Here is a 17869-nt window from a genome sequence, read left to right as displayed (position 1 = left end):
AAAATATGGAATCTCTGGGAATAGATGAGAAATTGTCAGAAGTGTTAGGAGCTGGAAAGGGTAAGGGAAAAGGTCTATGCTATTGCTGCATCTCCTTGATTACTAGTGAGGTTGAGTGTTTTCATGTTTATTGACAATTTGAATTTCTTGTATGAATTGCCTGTTTATATCTTTTGTGTTTTTTTATTTTGAGTTTTTTTTTTTAACTTGAGCTAGTTCTTGAATATAGAGTTTATGTGTTCTGAATATTAATCCTTTTCTTAAAGTATATATTTTTGGTATTTTCTAGCCTTTTGCTAGAAAGTTTTTTGTTTTTACTTATTTTTAAAGATTTTATTTATTTGAGATAGAGAGCTCAAGGGGGTGGAGCAGGAGGGGGAGAGGAAGAGAGAGAAGCATATTTCCTGCTGATCAGGGAGCCTGATGCGGGGCTTGATACCAGGAGCTTGAGGTCATGAACTGAGCCAAAGGCAGACACTAAACCAACTGAGCCACGCAGGTGCCCTTAGCCTTAGCCTTTTGCTTTTAAATTTATGACTTATTTTGGAGCGCCTGGGTGGCTCAGTGGGTTAAGCCGCTGCCTTCGGCTCGGGTCGTGATCTTAGGGTCCTGGGATCGAGTCCCGCATCGGGCTCTCTGCTCGGCAGGGAGCCTGCTTCCCTCTCTCTCTCTCTGCCTGCCTCTCTGCCTACTTGTGATCTCTCTCTGTCAAATAAATAAATAAAATCTTTAAAAAAAAATAAATAAATTTATGATAAATCAGGTTATTTTTGCCATTATGATTTGTGGTTTGTAACTGCTTTAGAAGTCTTTTCCAAAGGGATGCAATGGACTTGTGGTCCTGGTACACAGCCTAATAGTTCCCGGGGTATTAAAATCTACCTCATATGTAGATATGTGGTAGATGTACATATACCTCACAGGACACACAACTGCCCATTTTACATTCTTAAAACTCTTACTCTTCCATTTTCTGAAACCTCTTGAGAATCTCTTTTATTGGGCAGGCTTTACCTTAGTGCCCACGGTTAGTCACTTGACACAGGCTTTTAAGGAATGCAATGTGGCATAGAACCTTAAGTGATATTTTTAATGCCTGATTTGCTTTTTGCTATCCTTTTGCTCTCAGTAAAGTTTTCTCCCTATTCATTGAGACGTTTTTGTTTCTCTTCACAAAACAGCAAATGGAAAGGTGACAATAGCAGCGTCAGCTCCCTGTGTATCAGCCCAGATGGAAAGATGTTGCTTTCAGCTGGTCGAACAATCAAACTGTGGGTTTTGGAGACCAAAGAAATCTACAGAGTGAGTGAACCAAATTAGTTGTAAACCTAACAGTCATCTAGAGTAAGTATGGAGCAGGGCAGGAAGTCTGAACTGTTTTAAGGATACAGATTTGTTTTCAGGCATATCAAATAATAGAATCAGTAGATAAAAGTTAGTCTCCAAACTTGGTTTGTTGATACTAAATAAGTTAGATGTGTTCATTTCACATGCATTTGAGTAGAACAAATAAGTAGAATTTGAATTAAAAATATTTTATTCTGTGTGTAATGATAATAGTTTTGGTTTCTAGCTTACCTCCAGCATGTAGTGCATTTATAGTATTTGACTGTGGAAATGTAGTGTTATGTTTTGAGTGTGCTCAGGGGTGTACTTTTGGTGCTGTGATGATGCCCTAAAATTGTGGTTTCGACTCACTGAGAGTAAAATGAGGACCTACAATTCCTTGGCTGTGTCTGAGCACCCAGGCACCCCTTTAAATATGGATAAAATTAAGTGGATTTTTAATGCAAAAATGGAAGAAAGAAGATTGTGGGTAGGACCCTAAGAGAAAGACATTGTGATTTTTCAGTATTTTCAGATGGAGTTTTTAAAAGGGAGAGGAATGTAGCACAAATAGCCTCAGTTGCTTAGAATTAAATTTAGCTGTTACCTTTATCAGGAGTTTTAATTTCAGATACGGATCATATATATTGCTTATGGTCCACATGGACTCTCTGATTTTTGTACTGCAATGTGCCCTCTCCTAAATGAGATTTAACTTTCTCCAGCACTTCACAGGCCACGCAACGCCAGTTTCGACACTCATCTTCACTACTATCAGACCTCCTAATGAGATCCAGCCTTTTGATGGAATCACTGGTCTTTATTTCTTGTCTGGAGCAGTACACGACCGGTTACTCAATGTCTGGTATGTAGTCTTTTGGGCCTGGGAGGTAGCGTTGCCTTGAAAGAATGTGTCAGCTTGTATGGTTAATACAAGTGATGGATGTGAGTCTTATTTTATTGTATTTAGTATTAGATTTACCTTGACTGGTAATGAAGAATTGAGCCTGCCTAAAAAACCGATCTATATAAGAAAAATTTAAGAACATTATATGATAGAACCTCCTCTTTGCTTGTTTAGAGGTAGAACAGTCTGAATATTTTTGTGACTGGGCAAATTATAAATAACCTTTAAAAAATTTGGGATAATCTCTGATTTTGTTGAAGAAGATAGGACTTCTGGATTAGTGCAGTAATGTCTACTTACTGATGTTTTACTGAGGACACTTAATTCCTTGGCTTTGTATGAAAATCCTCAGTTAGCCCCCCCCTTTTTGTTTTTGCTTTTTGCAGTGGTTGCTATTCCTAATTTTCCTTGGAACTCCCTTTTTCTTTCTTTTTTTTTTTTTGAGATTTTAAGTAGTTGACAACCAATGTGGGGCTTGAATTTACAATCCCAAAATCAAGAGTCATGTGCTCTATTGACTGAGTCAGCCAGGCACCCTTGGCACTACTTATTTATTTACTTACTTATTTAAATTCAATTAGCCAACTTAACAGTACTTCGTTTTTGATAAGATTTATTAGTTGTGTAATAACACCCAATGCTCATTACATCACATGCCCTCCTTAGTGCCCCTCACCCAGTTGCCCCATACCCCTGACACCTCCCTTTCCACAACCTTTTGTTTCCTGGAATTAAGTGTCTCTCTTGGTTTGTCTCCCTCTCTGATTTCTTCCCATTTAGTTTTCCCTCCCTTCCCCTGTTGTCCTCTGCTCTGTTCCTTATATTCCACATATGAGTGAAACCTGACACTACTTTTAAAAGTAAAAATTAACTTGGTATTAAACAGCTATCAGAAAGTTTTTAATTTTAAGAAAAATAAGAGTTTTCTTAGATTTTATAAGATCTGATGGTGAAGATTTTGTTGTTTTTTTTTTTTTTAAATAAATGGAGATTTAAAAAACATGTAGTTTCTCATCTTAGTAATCATTTGAGGATGTTCTTGACCATATAAAGTTACTATGAATTTACACAAAATAATATTCATATAGAAGTGGGCCTCATCAGATATATAATCCTGACATAGTTGGGTGGGGACAGGTTCATGAGGCCCAGTGTGGACCTCTGTTTACCTTCAAATTATCATCTAAGCCATAGTTCCTAAATATGCCTATGATAATCACATTGTGTTGGTTTTCTGTCCTGTGTTTGGATTTTGAGATGTGCCTTTTGGGGTGATTCTTTTTAGTTCTATGTATTAGTGAAGCCAGAAAGTTAAAATACACCACCAATGCCTCCTGATATTACTCAGGTGTTTCAGTCTTTTATTCTTTTAAATTTTATTTTTCATTTATTAGAGTGTATATGTGCATGCGCACAAGTCAGGGGTGGACAGAGGGAGAGGGAGGAGCAAACTCCCTGCTGAGCAAGGGAGCCTGTTGTGGGGCTCACTCCCTGGACCCTGGCAAGAACGTTTTAATATTTATTTTCTTAGTAACTTTGAAGTATATAATACAGTATTGTTAATGATAATCACCATATTGTACATTAGATCTCCAGATCTTATTCATTTTATAATTGAAAGTTAGTACCATTTCACCAGCAGCCTCTCTCTATTTCCCTTGCTCTGTAGGACCTGGGGTCCACCATTCTCCTGTTTCTAGGGGTTATGAATAAATAGCACATATTCAAAGTATACAATCTGATAAAGTTTAACATATGTATATATCCATAAATTGTTACCACAGTTGACAGTGACCAGGTGCATTGCTCCTAAGAGTTTCTTCATATCCCTTTACAATCCTCATCCCCACTCCGGTCGCCAGGCTTACTGACATGTTTGGGACATTACAAATAAAGGGACATTTGTGTAGAAATCTTTGTATAGACATAGGATTCATTTTTCTTGGGTAAATAAATACATAGGAGTGCAGTGGAAGGGGAGGGGAATCATCTGGTAGGTGTATATTTAACTTTTTAAGAAATTGCCAAATTTGGGATGCCTGGGTGGCTCAGTTGGTTAAGCAGCTGCCTTCAGCTCAGGTCATGATCCCAGCGTCCTGGGATCGAGTCCCACATCGGGCTCCTTGCTCAGCAGAGAGCCTACTTCTCCCTCTGCCTCTGCCTGCCATTCTGTCTGCCTGTGCTCACTCTCTCCCCCCCCTCTCTGATAAATAAATTTAAAAAATCTTTAAAAAAAAAAAAAAAAGAAATTGCCAAATTTGGGCCCCCTGCTGTCTCGGTCAGAGCACATGACTCTTGATTTTAGGGTTGTGACTTCAAGCCCCACTTTGAGCATACGGCCTATGAAAAAAGAAATTGTCAAGTTTTTTCAAAGTGATTATACCATTTTATATTCTAACCAGCTGTGTTTAAGAGTGTGAATTCATACTCTCACCAATACTTGATATACTCATTTAATTTTAGCCATTTTAATGGGTGTGTACCCTAGTGTGGTTTTAATTTGTATTTCCCTAATGGCCACTGATGTTGAGAATCTCTATGTGCCTATTTGCTGTCTGGATATGTTTGATGAAGTGTCTATTCAAATATTTTGGTCTGTTCCTGGGTTTGTTTTCTTACTGAGTTTTGAGAATTGTGTGTATATTCTGAATATAAACCCATTAATCAGGTATGCACTTTGCAAATATTTCTCCTAGTATATAGCCTTGTCTTTTTGAAGAGAAGAAGTTTTTTAATTTTGATGAAATCCAGATCTTGTTTAGAGATCTTTGTCTAATCTAGGGTCACAAAGGTTTTCTCCTGAAAGTTTCAGTTTTAAGTCTTACATTTGGTTTTGTGGTCTGTTTTATTTTCTGTATATGGTGCAAGGATGCATAGCTTTTTTGTTTTGTTTTGTTTTGTTATAAGTTTTATCTGAATTCCATTGTGTATGTAGTTAACATGCAGTGTAATACTAATTTCTGGTATACAATATTCTGACTCAGCACTTCCATATGGCACCTGGTGCTCATCACAAGTGTACTCCTTTTTTTTTTTTTTTTTTTTTTTTTCCCTGAGAGAGCAGTGTGTGGCAGGGGCTGGGAGCAGGGCAGAGAGAGAATCTTAAGCAGACTCCACCCATGTCATTGCAAATGGCAAGATTTCATTCTTTTTCATGGCTGAGTAGTGTGTGTGTGTGTGTGTGTTTATCACATCTTTGTCCATTGATCAGTCGATGGACATTTGGGCTGTTTGCATAATTTGGCCACTGTAGATATTTGTTATTATAAAAACATCAGGGTGCATGTATCCCTTTGAATTCATATTTTTGTATTCTTTGGGTAAATACCTTATAGTGCAATTGCTGGGATCACTTTTTGAGGGACCTGCATGCTGTTTTCCAGTATGGCTGCACAAGTTTGCATTCCCAAGGAATGAAAGGAAATGTGTTTTGGTATTGAAACTATCCAGTGGTCCCAGTACCATTTTTTGAAAAGACTATTTACAGTGAACTGGTTTTGCATATATACATGGGTATTCACATACAGTCTTCATTATTTGCAGTAGTTATGTTGTATAAAATCCTCATGAGTACTGAGTTGGTGATACTGAACTATTTATTCATCTGGGAAATAACAGGGTTAGGTTTCTGTAAGCGTTGGTCACATCTTTGTCATCTAATCAATATGTAACCTTGTTTTATGTGTTTCTGTTTAAAAATACTTCATTTTATACACCCACCCACCCACACACACACAATTTGCTGTGTATAACTATATACCCATACTATAATATACATATACACAACACAATAATTTTATATATAAAATTATTATAAATTATATATATATTTATATATATAACAGTTATTGTGTTGTGTATATGTATATTATAGTATGGGTATATAGTTATACATCTATATATATATATCTATATATCATAGTTCATTAATTCATGTCAGAGCAGAGTTTACCTAGCTGTTTTCAATAAGGAATATCAGCTTTTTTCTCTTAAGTACACTAGACAGCACTTCAGCACTATACTTGGGGGATGTTTTAAACAGTGAAATCAACAAAAAACATAAAAGCAAAAAAAGTGGCATTAGAAAGAATCTTGTAAGTATTCTAAGTAATACTTATAATACTTAATACTTACTACTATATATTATGAGAGCTGAAATAAGAGCATATAGCCTTGTTTAACATTGTTGGCAACTCTTAATTTCACTGCTCTGAACATACCTGTTAAAGACCTTGGAAGATCCACAAATACTGCTTTGGGGGTTTACAAATAAATTTTAGCAAGTAGACAAATTCTCAAACAAGGAATCAATAAATAGTGAGGATCATTTGGGTAAATATATTTGTGGGTCTCTTTTTGGACTCTTTGTGTGCTATGATATAAATTCTCAGATTAATCTATAGATTCAATGTGAACAGTCAAAATCCTAGAAGACTCTTGTAGACATTGACAGTCTAATTTTAAAACTCAGATGTGAATGCAAAGAACCTAGAGGAATCAAAACAACATTGAAAAAGCAGAAAAAAGTTAGAGGGCTCACATTGCCTGATTTCCTGACTTAACAAGCTACAATAAAGGATATAGTATGGTATTGGCATCAAGATAGGCAAATAGATTCATGAAAAAGAATAGAGAACATTACTCATTGCTTAAATCTGCATAAATGCATTAGTGCTTTTTCTTTTCCCTACAGCCATGTTAAATGGCGGTGACACAGATGGGTCACTAAGTTTGATCTGTAGTCCCCTTACTTGGCTTTGAAGATGCAAAAGCTGTGGCGAATCCAATAGGTGCTCATCTTTTTTTTTTTTTTTTTTTTTAATTTCTTTTTATCTAATCATTGGTTTTGTTATCTAGGCAGGTCCGGTCAGAAAACAAAGAAAAGAATGCAGTGATGTCTTTTACAGTTACAGACGAACCTGTCTATATTGATCTGACTTTGTCAGAAAATAAGGAAGAGGTAAATGACTTGATTTTTGAGAATTTGTTTTTTGGATTTCATAAATTGTATTATTATAAAATTAGTGTTTTGATGATTTAATGATTTGGGAAAGAAGGGGACGCGAGGGAGGGAGAAGAAAATAGAACAAAAATCTTAGACTGTCCAGAATGAGTGTTTAGACCCCTCGGAGGGGTCAGCGTGCAGAAGCATTTTCAGCAATCCTGACTGCTCTGCTGTGCAGGACCTGCCAGGTCCCTTTTGTCAGTCTCCGCACTTGGTAGAGTGACTTTGCTCCTCTGACTTGCAGGCTGTTCTCTTCTTTCCCTAAACTTTTATTTCTAAGCTTTACAATAACAACTCCAGTTGTCATTTTGATGACAGTATGATTTTTAAATGCAGGGGTTATGCAACCTTGGTGTTCTAACTTTCTCTTTGGTTATTTAAAGGAGGGGGGGAAGAATAGTTGAAGTTTGGTTAAGTTTCTAAAGCAGTTATCCATTAGAGTAGGTTGAAGTATATTAATCCATTAGAGTAATCAGTTAAATTTTTCTTTTAGCCTGTCAAGTTAGCTGTTGTTTGCAGAGATGGTCAAGTTCATCTTTTTGAACACATACTAAATGGGTAAGAAATTTCTCAAGTCAAGTTTATTTTCTTTTCCTAATTTGTTACTCCTTTTTATTCCCACCTCAATATTTTTTGCATTATATTCCTTTTCAGTTAGATTATTTTGAAAGCATTATTCTTTATTCGTATGAGTACATACATTCCCAGTAAGAGCTCGAGTTTTTGGAGTCATAGACCATTTCTTCATATTTGTGGTTAGTAAAGTAGTTTTACAATACATACTTTCGTAAATGTTGGCCGTTCTAATAATACATTTTAAAAAGAAAGTGGTTCATTTGGAAAACTTAGCTTGTGATCTTGGTAAGACCTTAGTTTCTAACTTTGATAATACATATGTGGATCAGTGAAGCACGGTAATGCTAGTGTTTTGGTGAATAGAAGGGAATGTTGCGGTTGGGATGTGTCGTAGTCATAGACCAAGGCTCAGTAAATTTTGATCTGTGGGTGAAATCAGTCTGACCATATGTGGCCCTCCAAAATTAAAATATCTGCTCTCTATAGAAAGTTTTCCAATCTTTGCTATACTTTATAAACATGATCTAAGACTTAGTCATGTAAATTTTAAAATGGTTTCAACTTTTTGTGAAGTTGGTATCCTTTTACAATCCTAGTGTAGCAATTTATTTAAATATAAAATAGTTACAAAAGCATAAAACATTATTTTAAAACATTTGGTTGTATAGGCAGTTGATTATAAAGCCTAATTCTCCCTCCATTGATTTCTGCTCTGTAGAGGTTACTGTGAACAGTTTGTGTGTAACACTTGAGGCCTTTAATTACATAGTTATGTGTATGTGGAATATATACTTGGGCCCAGAAGTAGTCTGCGGTGAGGACTTGGGCAATAGTAGTAAGCCGTTGCTTTTATGCAGAAGATTGAAGAGGTTTAACCTAAGTGTTAAGGCATTAAGGCTTAAGTCATTCTGTCTGATGTGTTGAGAATAGACAACAGAGGGATCAAAGGCCAAAACGGAGGCCAGAAGTCCTGGATAGAGATGATTGTGGAGTCCGGAAAACTAAGGGGAGTGAGTTGGAAAGATCGGGATAGTGCGGTGTACTTACTGGTGATAAGATGTGTATGGTGTGAGTGGCCATGGTTGTTGGAGGTGGGAAGGGTTCGGAACTGGGAGGATAGTATGTCAGAAAGATAATCAACCTGTGTGATGGATATGGAGACCACTTAAAATGTTGGACAGAATGACAGTGGAGCCACCAGAATCTCAGAAATAAGGGGGAGAGTAACCCAGAAATCACTGGATGACAGCAGGAGAGGGGGATAGCTGGTATCTGGTGACAACACTTTCCAAGGTTATAGAGGTGAAAGAGGGAGACTGCTTGTCTTAAAATATTCGTGAAGAACAAGGAACACACTTAAATCATGTCTAAGGTTTCTGACACAAAGAGTATGGAGGGAAAACAGCTGCAACTTGGGAGATCTGCCCTGATGAGATAGCGTAGAGTGAGAAGGTGAAGAAAACCCTTAGAGAAGAAATTGAGGATGAGATTCTGTTGATTATGCTTTGCTGATAATTTTGCTCCTCGAACTGTATTGCAGAGATCATAGTGAGGCTTTTGGGGGTTGGAAACAATTGGGGATGGGGCTGATTGGAACACATGTAGAGAGTCATCTAGGGTTCAAGCTCAAGACAGCAAGAGAGCACTTGGAGCTTGGGCCTCTTTTGGGGCTTGACAGTGGGATAGAAGGGTACGTTGTCTCCAGGCGGATATTGATAGTGAGGTCTTGACAGCAACACTGCTGCTGTTGCGACCTTGGTCACGGTTATAGTGTGGAGGCCACAGGAAGGTTACATTTCCTGACTTGATGCCAACTTCAAAGCATTCTTGTGAGGTGTTACTTCAAATTTTCTAATTAATTTTTTTTCACTTGTAGATACTGCAAAAAGCCTTTGACATCAAACTGCACAATTCAGATAGCAACACCTGGGAAAGGCAAGAAATCAACACCAAAACCCATCCCTATTCTAGCAGCTGGTTTTTGCTCAGACAAAATGTCACTGTTGCTTGTATATGGCAATTGGTTTCAGCCCGTCATTGAGCGAGTGGTACGTAAATGCTACTCTGGCGTAGAGCAATGTAGCATCAGCAAGGCCATGGGAAAAAAATGATTTCAAAATGATTCATTGGTCTGCTTATTGGAATCCTTAAAAAGAAGTCATGTATTTTCCCATAACTGAAGGACCTTTCATTGAGTAGTTTATTTTAGTTTGTGAGAGCTATGTATTTAATTTTACTTAGCCCAGTGTATCCAAAATATTTTAATCCTGAGTCAGTATGAAAAATTATTTGAGATATTTTATTTCTCTCCTTTATTTGATATTATGTCTTTGATATTTGGTGTATATTTTCACTTACAAGCACATTTCAGTTTGGAATAGCCACATTTCAAGTGCTCAGTAGCTCCACATCCCTAGTGGCAAGTACTCTGATCAGCATAGGTATGAGTGGATTTTGCCCGGTTACCCAAAAGCTAAATCTTAATGAAAGAGCCCTTACTAACAGTACTCATTGAATTTTCTCTGTGGAAATGTAATGGGTTATTTTAGTCACTTAACTTTTTGATTACAGAAATTTTCTTTGAAGACTTCCAGTGAGTTTGAGCATGTCCAATAAGTGATTTCTTCAGCTTGTGTTTGTACTGCTTTTACTCAGTAAGGTTCTCTGGGAGATGATGAGTGGAATAGTACATGCCCAGGCAAACCCCTGTTGAGTTTAATTTAAACTTGCATTTAAGTAAAACTGAAATTTAAGCTCTTGTTGAGTTAAACTATTCGTGTTTTGAAAATTTAACACATAGTTATGGTTTAATAGAAAAAGGAGACAGGCTTGTTAAGCTGTACACCCAAGTCCTCTTGTCTTATGTGGATTCCCTAAGCCTCCTCTGCCCATAAAGCCATTGTTTTCTGCTTGTTCTGTGTCCTTCCGGATATGGATTTGTTATATGGTTATAGAGAATTACGTATAACCTTAAAGCCTCAGGGGTATGGGTATCATGTACTTTGCTGTGTCTGATTGTCCCCCGTTTAGTACCACATCAGGATGTAGAGGTCCACCCTAGAGCATTTTGGCTCTTTAGCAGTGGTGTGTTTGACCTGCTTGTGAAAAATATAGCAGTAGGAAGTTTTAGGGTAGGGCCATTCTTTTTTAGCCTAGACTGCTTTTTTTTTTTTTTTTTTTTTAAGATTTTACTTATTTATTTGACAGAGATCAAAGGCAGGCAGAGAGGCAGGCAGAAAGCGAGGGGAAAGTAGGCTCCACACGGAGCAGAGAGGCCTATCCAGGGCTCGATCCTAGGACCCTGAGATCATGACCCGAGCTGAAGGCAGAGGCTTTAACCGCCTGAGCCACCCAGGCATCCTGTAGCCTAGATTGTTCTTTACAAGGGTGACAGATGGGAATGTTTTCTTTAAAATCTGTTACCTTTTTTTTTTTTAAAGATTTTATTTATTTATTTATTTATTTATTTATTTATTTATTTGACAGAGTGAGAGAGAGCATAGGAGGCAGAGCAGCAGAGTGAGAGGGAGAAGCAGGCTCCCCACTGAGCAGGGAGCTCAGTACAGGGCTTGATCCCAGGACCCCAGGATCATGACTTGAGCCAAACTGAGCCACCAGGCACCCCTAAAATGTGCTACATTTTAAAAGCCTGTTGAGCTTTTAAAGCTATACATGTGAAAAATTTGAGCAGCTCATAACTGAAGAAAGTATACATTATGCTTAATATCTTCAGAGTTTTTCCACTTTTCTCTGCTGCCATCATCAGTTTGAATGGTGATCAGTCTGAGTGGCTCAGTTTTGGGGAAAAAGCTTTGGGGAACCTTTCTGCACATTTTTGTATTTTTATAAAAATGGACAAGTAGGAATTTGCTTTTCATGTTATTTCCAGTTGCTTTGTTTGACATTCCTTTTTTTTTTTTCTTCCTTGTCACCTCCCCCCTTTAAAATTATATTCCCAGGCTTTAAATTCCAAAGAATCTCATATGTGTTTAGTAAGAGATATTTCAAACTGCTGGGCCCCCAAAGTAGAAACAGCCGTAACAAAGGTGAGTGCATTTCATATTAGAAGTTGAGAAAAAAGAGATTTGGGTAAATTGAATTATAATATAACATTATGTTTAGACTCTTTAATATCCTCTTTATAATCTTGACAAATTGGTGGGAATCGTTTTTGGGTAATGAGATTATAAAATCACTTTGTTTCTGTGCTCTTGATACATTGAATACATACATGAATGAATAGACAACAAGTAGAAGTTTAAGGCCTTGGAGTTAGCCCCTCCCCCCATGTGTGATCATTAAATAAATATCACCTTTATCAATAAATTATTTTACTGATGTCACTGTTTAAAGGAGCATAGTTTTGAGAGGAATCTTATATTTACGGGTGGAATAAGGCCTGGAATTAGGGATCTGGAATTGAACACTGTATAAGATGATTATCTTGATACTTTATTTTGAATATAACATGGTATCTACATGTAGATATCATATGTTTGGCAGTTTAATGAGAAAAGGAAAGCCAAGACATGCTATGATGACATCCATATATGGTTTCGCTTCTGGCTGAATTCCAGAGATGACACTTTTCTCTTGGCTGTCTGAGCATTTCTGGCCTAGCTGGATTCCTGGAGGGGGTCATAAAACGTACAACTTCACTCTAACATTTTTAAGTAATCTGTAATCTGTAAATGTTCCTGGTTTTTACTCTTACTTGGTATTGAAAACTTTAAAATTATGAACTTTCAGATTATAGTTTAAAAACTTACTTGCCAACATTCAGTTAAAATTTATCTTTAATTCATAACATACTGAGTTATATTAGATTTTTCCAGTAGAAAAACCTTTTAGATGCTGTTTTCTCATTGGGGCTCAATTTTGCCAGGACTAAGACATTTTGTTGGTCATACCCCCGCTGTTCGTGTTCAACAGGTGAGAACACCAGTGGTGAATTCTGAAGCAAAAGTTCTGGTGCCAGGGGTACCTGGTCATCATGCAGCTATCAAGCCTGCTCCTCCACAAATTGAGGAAGTAGAGAGCAAGAGGAAATTGGGGGAAAATGAGGTAATGCAATCACTTTTACAATTTTTGAGTTTGAAATTTAAGATAACTTGTGAGACTCTAGCAGATATATTGGATAGAGCCAGACTTGGAACTTCAGGAACTCACTGAGATTGCTGCTGTTACCCTCTTTCTCATCCCCAGCAGCATAGGTTCAGAAATTCCAGATTGTAGCCTCTGAGACGTTTACTTGGTCGCTTCTAAGGCTAAGGGAGAAGACAGACTTGCACTAACTACAGAGGGTGCTGTTTGGCCATTGTCAGTGGTCAGCTTGACCTCATAATTGAATACATGGAGCCAGGACTTGCTGTGATGATTTCCATTGGGTTTCGCATGTTGCTGACTATCAGTGATGCCTCTTCTCTTGGCTGTCTGAGCAATCCTGGCTAGTTTAGTGATAGTTGGTCTTTAGAAGTGGTCATTATAACCTCTTAAAGTGCATATAAATTTTATTTTTTCTCAACTCCCTAAACCTTCCTTCCTGTGGTTACTGTACTTGCTCTGCAGCCCTTCATGTGTGTCACCCTAGATGATCTAGAGCTTTAACTGTTCTATCTTTAGAGAAAGAGTGTTCTATTTCTTTATGCAGTTTTAAATGTCTTTATTGGCTGGGGGGTTTGGGCTGAATAGCTATTCCTAAAAATTATTTCTAAATAGCATGATACCTGTATTTAAAAATAATGTGCCAACTTTTTTAGCTTGGCCTAGATCCAATTCTTTAATTTCCTCCTGCTTTTTTTTGATAAGATAACCCAAATAGGAACCTTTGCCAAAGCCTATCTGGTTTGGTAGTTGTAGAATATTTGTATTTTAATCTAAGAGGCTGGCAGAACATGGTTATTTTGTTTTAATAAGAGATCAGTTCTCTACAATTGAGGGTTTTTTTTTTTTAAGATTTTAATTATTAAAGAGCCCACACATGCATGTGCGCATGGGGTGGCAGAGAAGGGGTAGAGGGAGAGGGAGAGTCTTAAGTGGCCTGCACTGAGTGCAGAGTCTGATGCTGGGCTCAGTCTCACGACCCTGAGATCAGCACCTGAGCTGAAACCAAATGTCAGATGCTTAACTGACTTCGCCACCCTCGCACCCCTACAATTGAGTTTTTGTGTAGCAAGTTGAATCATGTTTACTTACACTTAAATTTTAGGTATTTATGAAGGAAACTTAGTTGTAGTAGAGCATCTTCTAGAAAATAAGTCACCATTTGGAACTGACTAATAAAACAACATAGTTGTCTTTATTTTTAATTTCCTTTTGATAATCCTTGTTTCCTTTTTGCAGATCTGAGGCTGATGACAAAGCTTTTTCCATAATAGGTCTTTTCTTGTGTTTTAGTAATAGATGCCAGGTGCTTGCCTTTTTTGAATCTTATATAGCTGTGTTTATGAATTACGTTTTTAAATCATGGTTTCTTTGGCAGTTGTTTTTCTCACTAGAATCTGGAAACTTGGATTGGGAATCACCGATATGGGAACTACCCAGTTACCCCTTGACTAAACAACTTTAGGCCTTGTCTGGTTTAACATTAATAGATCGTTTCTGTTCCGCAGATTAGCATTGAAGAGCGCTTGGGAGCACTGGATATAGATACAAAGAAAGAAAAGGATGACCTTCCACAGACAAATAGCTTTCCAGTTCTTCTCACACAGGGTTTAGAAAGTAATGATTTCGAAATGCTAAATGTAAGTATTCTGGCAGTTTTAAAAATGAATTAACACAGTTAATTTTTCTTAAAAAGTGATTGACATAGCATACTTAGAGTGATAGTCAAGTGATGTAGCTGTTTTGAATTTAATATTTTGTAAGTCTAGTCAAACATTTATCACTTGGTGGCACTATACAGACAGTCACCAACCTACAAAGGCATTGTATTAAATTATTTTGAACCTGGAATGCATTTTCTCATAGAAATACTGTTATGAATTGTTAATTAGGTTTTAGGCTTTAGTTGACAAAAGCCTTTATAAACATAGTGTAGCTGAACTATAATACTCAGCATTCTAGATCACAATTTATATTTTTTTCTGTAGGAAAATGCGTTCCTGAGTTTTTACTCTGGATTCCAGAAACTTATGTCCCCCTGGCCGTGAGAGGGGGCGGTGAGGTGGAACCTTGGCAATGGGTAGGAGGTTTGGGGGAAAAATTCAGGAGGGTTGGGGGCTATGTTGTGAAGTATTTAGAGGTTAAAAATACTAGAAATTTGTATAAAGGAGGCATTTATTATTTCTGTGTTTGTAAGTTGGTGACTGCTTGTATGAAGTTACTTAATTAGTCCTCTTAGACTCTAGAATTTAATAGTGGTCTGTAGGAAAAAAATAAGTGTAAAAATTGGATTTAAGCATTTCCTGATTAGATTAAAGCAGTTTACATTTTCTTAAGTGCATATTCTCAGTGATTCAGTGATATTATGGTGCCACTTAGTATTGATGTGACTTTATTCATACGTTACTTTACTCAGGTAACCTATGAATAGTGTCTTTCTGATTTATATTTTGATCTAAATGGGAATATCATTTGTGTCTAAGGAAGGTGATTTTTCAAAATGAGAAGGGAAATCAGCACATTCTAAAATTACTTTTAAAATTACTTATAAAGTAGTTTGTGAGTATATGTAATTTGGAAAGTGGTTTTTGGTTAACATGGCATAGAAACCTAGGTGAAAAATAAGCTATGGAAAACAATGGACATTGTTTTTAAAATGTAATGTGACTTATCTGCCGTTATCTCCTTAACTGTCCTTTCTCAGTAGTACAAAACCTTTCTCAGTAGTACAACTAAATTAGCTACCAATTTTTTTGTTTTAAAGAATCATTTCAAAAAATTTAAAAATTACTAGAGTGGACCCCCATGAACTCATCACTCCGTTTCAGAAATTATCAACACTAGCCTTATATTTCTGTCCTTGTGTCATCTGTCTGCCCACATGCCTCCTCAGGTTATAGTGAAGCATAGGGACATTGATTTTAACCATAAATACATCTCTGTTTAACTCTCACAATAACAACCCCTTCTGAAAACAACCGCAATCCATTATCACACCTACAAATAAACAGTAATTCTCAGAATCGTCAAATATCCAGTTAGTGTGTTTACATTTCCCTGATTGTCTCATAAACTTAAATTTTTATGTTTGCTTTCTTCAAAACATATCTCCGTGAAGTCCACACAGAATGGGGGAGAGAGGTCTCTTCTATCTTTCGTAGCTGATTTTTTGGAGAAGCTAAGTTATTTGCCCTATAGAGATTCTCACATTCTGGATTTTGCTTCCCACAAAACTCCATTTTGTTGGGTCATTTAGTTTAATCTGATAAATGGTATCATTTAACATGTTCCTCTGACATATTTCTTATACACTGGTAGTTGGCTCAAAGGTGACCGTGTGTTATCAGGTGTCACAGAGTTGTTGGAAGAAAAATGAAATGATCTTTATGGAAGCACTTCTTAAATTGTAAAGTATTCTACATGTAAGACTTTTTCATTATTAAGGATCTTTAGGTGATATATTGTTTTATTTCAGTAGAAGTAATTGGAAACTAGAATCCTGGAAAAAACCTGTAAAAGTTATAGTTAAGAGTTTCAAATAATCCTATAAAAAATAAATATGGAGATTTTACCATAGTATTTTAGCCTAAGAGATGATGCACTCATATTCTGTACATCTCTCTTAAAGTGAGAGGGGGACAGGTTAAAAAATGCATATATTTTTTTCTCCTAAAAACAGTCTTCCCCATTCCCAAAAATTACTTTATGGGGATACATGAAATTTAGTAGGAGGACAACAAGAATGAAGGACGTGAGCAGTGGCAGAGATACACCATACTACTAGAAGTGAGGATAAGAATCCCTGCACGGAAACTTGACATTAAATTTGTGGCGTTAGGGGGCACCTGGGTGGCTCAGTGGGTTGGGCCTGTGCCTTCAGCTCAGGTCATGATCCTAGGGTCCTGGGATCAATCCCCGCATCGGGCTCTCTGCTCAGCAGGAAGCCTGCTTCCTCCTCTCTCTCTGCCTGCCTCTCTGCCTACTTGTGATCTCTGTCAAATAAATAAATAAAATCTGAAAAAAAAAAAGAAATTTTGTGGCATTAGGAAGGTGGAAATTTGACTCAAAGAAAATGTCTATAGCTTAGGAGAAGAAGAGAAGAGAGGCCTAGTCATTTATGTAATTTATGGCATCTACAGAAGATAGATATTAAGATTTTTAAAAATTTATTTAAATAATTTCTGTGCCATTTATAGTAGTACCAAAAAGTTAGAATAAATCTATAAAAGATGCCTCTCCCTCTACATTGATAATTACAAAAAATTATAAGAAATTAACAAAGATTGAGTATATAGTGATGTAAACCACCTTTATGTGTTGAAAGATTCAGTACTGTTAAAATGAGGGGAATTCTCCCCTTATTTATCTGTATATTCAGCACATTCCCAATTAAATTTCTGTAGCATCAGTAGTAGTAGTAGAATTGGAGGGTTTAGCCTACTTGATTTCAAGGTAAAGTTTTAGTAATCAAAGTAGTTTGATATTAGTGAGAAAAAAAATACAGATTAAGGAACCAAAATTGGGAGTCCAGAAATAGACCACTCACTATTGGTTTTTAGTAAAGGTACTTAGTTGAGTTAATGGAGAAAGTAAAATCTTACCAACAATTAGTTGTGAACCAACCACATATCCATATGGAAGAAAAGGTATCTCAGCCCTTCACAAAAGTTGACTCAAAATAGATAAACGTAAAACCCAAACCTAAAAAAACTTCTAGAAGAAAACAGGATAAAATCTATGCAAACGTTAGCGGATGAAGTCTTCTTAGATGGCATCACAAAAAGTATTACACGCTTCAGGAAAAAAGTGGTCATTTGGACTTAAAGTTGAAATCTTTTGCTCTTGAAATGATAGTGTTTGTGATTTCTGAGTGATTTCCTGCAGTGTTGGTTCCTCCTTCCAGGTGGGGAGGTGAAAACCACCATCCCAGGAATTCTCAATAAATTTCTGTT

General features: G+C 36.8%; 1 protein-coding gene and 3 non-coding genes across 4 annotated transcripts in view; all 4 read left to right on the top strand.

The window, feature by feature from the left end:
* Positions 1–17869, top strand: part of WDR43 (WD repeat domain 43) — a 47276-nt gene that overhangs the window by 15696 nt on the left and 13711 nt on the right. The window contains exons 4-11 of the mRNA XM_004777471.3: positions 1182–1302; positions 2052–2191; positions 7091–7193; positions 7732–7796; positions 9691–9862; positions 11774–11860; positions 12747–12878; positions 14426–14557. Of these exons, the coding sequence (XP_004777528.1) occupies positions 1182–1302; positions 2052–2191; positions 7091–7193; positions 7732–7796; positions 9691–9862; positions 11774–11860; positions 12747–12878; positions 14426–14557 (952 nt within the window). The remainder of the gene's footprint in view (positions 1–1181; positions 1303–2051; positions 2192–7090; positions 7194–7731; positions 7797–9690; positions 9863–11773; positions 11861–12746; positions 12879–14425; positions 14558–17869) is intronic.
* LOC123390237 lies at positions 1660–1744 on the top strand. Its single transcript, XR_006604889.1, has one exon. It is a non-coding gene; the product is annotated as a small nucleolar RNA SNORD53/SNORD92 (small nucleolar RNA).
* On the top strand, positions 12344–12423 carry LOC123390235. Its single transcript, XR_006604887.1, has one exon. It is a non-coding gene; the product is annotated as a small nucleolar RNA SNORD53/SNORD92 (small nucleolar RNA).
* On the top strand, positions 13180–13255 carry LOC123390236. The gene has a single exon (XR_006604888.1). It is a non-coding gene; the product is annotated as a small nucleolar RNA SNORD53/SNORD92 (small nucleolar RNA).

Source organism: Mustela putorius, unplaced genomic scaffold, assembly GCF_011764305.1.
Source record: "Mustela putorius furo isolate JIRA1106 unplaced genomic scaffold, ASM1176430v1.1 tig00537293_pilon_pilon_pilon, whole genome shotgun sequence".
In the NCBI taxonomy this organism is placed as follows: Eukaryota; Metazoa; Chordata; class Mammalia; order Carnivora; family Mustelidae; genus Mustela; species Mustela putorius.
This window is presented reverse-complemented; position numbering and strand designations above follow the sequence as displayed.